The sequence below is a fragment of the Blennius ocellaris genome (genome assembly GCF_963422515.1).
Source record: "Blennius ocellaris genome assembly, chromosome: 12".
NCBI classification, from domain to species: Eukaryota; Metazoa; Chordata; class Actinopteri; order Blenniiformes; family Blenniidae; genus Blennius; species Blennius ocellaris.
Genome location: NC_137661.1, coordinates 14,184,551 through 14,188,564, shown reverse-complemented (window position 1 = coordinate 14,188,564; position 4,014 = coordinate 14,184,551). Strand labels below are relative to the sequence as shown.

The 4,014-nt window shown below is 43.3% G+C and overlaps 1 protein-coding gene across 1 annotated transcript; it reads right to left on the bottom strand.

Moving 5' to 3' along the window:
• Positions 1-461: 461 nt before the first annotated feature.
• s1pr4 (sphingosine-1-phosphate receptor 4) lies at positions 462-1,688 on the bottom strand (the record flags this gene model as incomplete). Its single annotated transcript, XM_080506848.1, has 1 exon — positions 462-1,688. One exon carries the CDS (start codon positions 1,686-1,688, stop codon positions 462-464), a length of 1,227 nt encoding a protein of 408 aa, XP_080362974.1.
• Positions 1,689-4,014: the final 2,326 nt, after the last annotated feature.

Here is a 4,014-nt window from a genome sequence, read left to right as displayed (position 1 = left end):
AGTAAAAGCAGTACTGCAAAATATACTTTATTCATATTGTTCCATTAAGTATAACAGCATGACTTGAAACTACCATGCAATACACAATTCTACATTTTGAAAGTGAATTAAAAAAAAATGGTGTTACAATGCATAAAAAATATATATATATTTATTCTGACATGGTACATAGTCAATGTGAATACAGTGCAATAACAAATCAGTACAGCAAGAGTGTAAATATGACTGACAAAAGCATTGCCTTGTATTAAAACGTTCTGTGATATTTGTGATACCATAGCAAACATAAGTACGGGTGAAAGCTTTCAAAGATTAATTGATATTTTCAACAGGTTCTGTCACAGTATATATGAGTGCGAGTGCTTTTTCAAAAAACAGTCAAACCAAAACTCAGAGGAAACGGTTAGATGTGTATCGGTGCACACAGGTCTTGTTTTCTTGGGAGGGGAGCACTTTGTGGTCTAATCACTTGAAACCGACAGGCAGCTGGTGGTAGTGCTCAGCCTACATTTTCTGGGTGCCCTGTGAGGCTTGACTGGGGTTGACGGAGGGGTGATCAGGCTTCGAATCCTGCTTTTGTTAAAACTGTTCCTCAGACTGTCTCTCCTGTTCTCTGAGGTGCTGCTGGTTTCCTTGGATGTGAACGTGTCTGGGTGACAGAAGCCAGCCTTCACACAGCAGCAGCACAGCAGCTCGGCAATGGCTTTCCTCATGTCGCTGCTGCCCAGAGCGTAGATGACAGGGTTGAGAGCGGAGTTGAGGACAGCCACCGTGATACAAAAATCTGCACTGAACAGCAGCGTACATTGACGGGAGGTACAGAAAAAATCCACGAGTAACAGCATGAAGAGTGGGCCCCAGCAGAGCATAAAGACTCCAACAATGGTGATCACAGTTTTAAGCAGCGCCAAGGAGCGCTTGCGACTGCGCTGCGAGTCCAGCTGAGCACTACTGTGTACGTGGCAGTAGATGGCCCCGTAGAGCACCCCTATTGCCAAGAGGATGAGGAAGAAGATGATGAGGGTGAAGAAGATGTAGGACTTGGAATACAGCGGGAGGAGGGTGGAGCATCCATCCAGACTGCAAACACAGTTCCAACCCAGCAAAGGCAGGAAGCCAATCACCAGCGCCAAAATCCAACAAAGAGCCACCAATCCATAGATCCGGTAGTAGGCCTTCCTGGCAGATTTCTGGGGCAGCGGCTTCATCATGGTGGTGTAGCGCTCCACAGCAATCAGCAGCAAGCTGAATATGGAGGCCGCTAGGGCCACAAACAACATGCCCTCTCTGAAGAGCCAGAGGGCCGGTGTGAGGCGAAATGTCTGGCTGCCAGACAAACAGATGTTGACCACGTAGGCAGCACCGGTGAGGAGGTCACTCAGGGTGATGTTGGCGATGCAGACATAAACCCAGCGACGGCTGTAGCAGATGCGGGAGAAGACAGCAACCAGGACCAGCAGATTCTCGAGGATGATGAACACACAAAAGAATAGCAAAACGGCCATGGTGGCACTGATGTGGCTCTGGGTGTTGTTAATGGACCTGTTCTGCAAGCGACCAGTGTGGTTGTAATGCTGCAGGATCACTTGGCTGAGCCCATCTAATGCAGTGGCGTTGCTGGGGTAGCTGGCCGTGCGGTACAAATGGGGACAAGAGGAGGAGGAATTGAGGGTGGAGAAGGCATCCATATTGATGAACCAGCTGGCCGGATTGAGGTTGCTGATGGAAACAGGCTGAACAGAGCTGGTGCGAGCTACAAAAGGAATTGGTGTGAAACTCCTGCGGTGAAACAGGCTATCAGCACACTCTAACCACTGAAGCTCGGCCTGCGCACAACACACACCTGAGAAAAGAAAAAGAAAAACGTTGAATCGTCCATTTCAGAAATGGATCGTGGAACATGGATCATGTTACATCAAAACGTATCAGAGTAACTGATGAGTAACCCTGCTGTCAGAATAGCAAGCTTTTTTTGAAGCACGTCTTGTCGTTTAAATGCCTCCCATGTGCTGCAATCAGCACCAAGCTGTGGTAAACACAGGATGAGGGTGCAGAGGGGGCATTTAAATTACCACAAGAAGGAAGCACACATGCTTTTTTTTCTTTCTTTTTTTTCCATACATAGCCAGGAAAACCAATATTGCATATTGTGGAGAAAAAACCTTGACTGAAAATAACCAATCATATATATATATAACTGTAATGACAAAATAAATTACATGAATTAATCAGAATCAATAAATCTAATGAAACATGAAACATGGTTTTCTGTGTGCTTACGTTGTTTTTAATCAAACCTGAGCAAAGACTAGATAGATGGACTTTTTCAAATGAAGTTTTGAACAATATAGCACAAAACAATGTAAACTAGGTAAAATCTAAATCTGTAGAAAAAGTCATAGTATTATCTGCTCTCCGACTTAAATCATGAAATAAATGGCAGTTAATAATCAGAGCTGCAGAGTGGTTGTGGATGGGCATTGAAGAGTACTTACTCTGGCTGCTGGTGGCGATGCTGAGTGTGTGACAGTGTAGCTGCCTGTCACTGGAAATAAACTTTTGCAGCATATTTGATGGGGAAGTAAGGTTAGGTATTCACATACCACACCACACCCAAACACACACACACACACACACACACACACACACACACACACACACACACACACACACACACACACACACACACACACACACACACACACACACACACACACACACACACACACACACACCCCTAACCCCATTGGTGATCTGACACTGCACAGTTGAACGTCAGGGGACCCTGGTAATGCACACAATTACAAGTGTACCTTCATACTCTATGCACATACACCCAAAGAAAAGGAGTCCCTCACCATTTTTGGTTCCCTCACCTTGCAAAGTCAAAAGAAAATTACAATTAGTCACAATTCGATACATCAAACATGATACAGATTTTGCATTGCATTTTTCCTGGACATCACACAACTACACATCCTGACATTGCTCAAGATGCCCTATGATAGCTCATGCGGGAAAGATGCTTACAAAACATGTGCCACGCTAAGCCAGTTGTAAATGTTGTAAAATATCATGACTCAATATATTTAAGGATATGTGGCAAGACTCTCACTTGTACATATGAGAGAATGGCACTGTGTCAAGGCAATATTTCAAAAGCTTTCAATTAGGATTTTTTTTTTTCTCAATATTTCTCAGAAAGGTTCAAGAGAAAAACAGGAACTTTGGAAACGGGCCCCACCCTGCTGCAGATAGTTGGGGTTTCATATAGTTCTTCACACAGCTGTGTTGTGCACAGACCACAGTCACGATGTTGATGCTGTGCTCTTATCGTCACAATGCATGGCACACAAGGCTCAAGTGAACCCTCAACCATGTGCTTATGGTCCTAAACCGCAGTGACACTGAGGTTTTCAAGTCAGCCCTGAGCACATAACACGTACACACCCAGCATGTTAGGCACCCTGCATGCACCAGGAAATGATGCCACACAGCAAAATAAAAGAAAACCAAAAAAACCAACAACAATCACTTTTCAAATATGAAAACAACCAAGGCGTGTGGCTGAACACATTTATTGTCACAGTAGCATATTTAAAAAGACGTGATTATATATGACAAGCTCTGAGGAAATTAAGTTTGATTCACTATAATTGTCACGGAAAATATTGCAAATCGAACACACGACTGCAACTCCATTTACAACTACAAGCTACAACTCCTCTGAACTCCTGCCTTAACTGCAATAAGGCCAAGATGAAACTTAATTATTGTCACATGTTTTAGAAACAAGAAACACCTTTTGTTACCCTCGACAATGAGTCCATTACAAATGATTCTGTAGTTTCAAGCAATAAATGTCAAAAAAACAAAAAACAACTTTGCTTATAAATGCGAAAACAGTTAACAGGTCAACAGAGTGAGATATTTGACCTACTTTATGCACAACTTTAAATATAGCATTTTTTTGCCTCCACAATCTAGCGCCTCTGACAACTTCTCCTTTTCAGT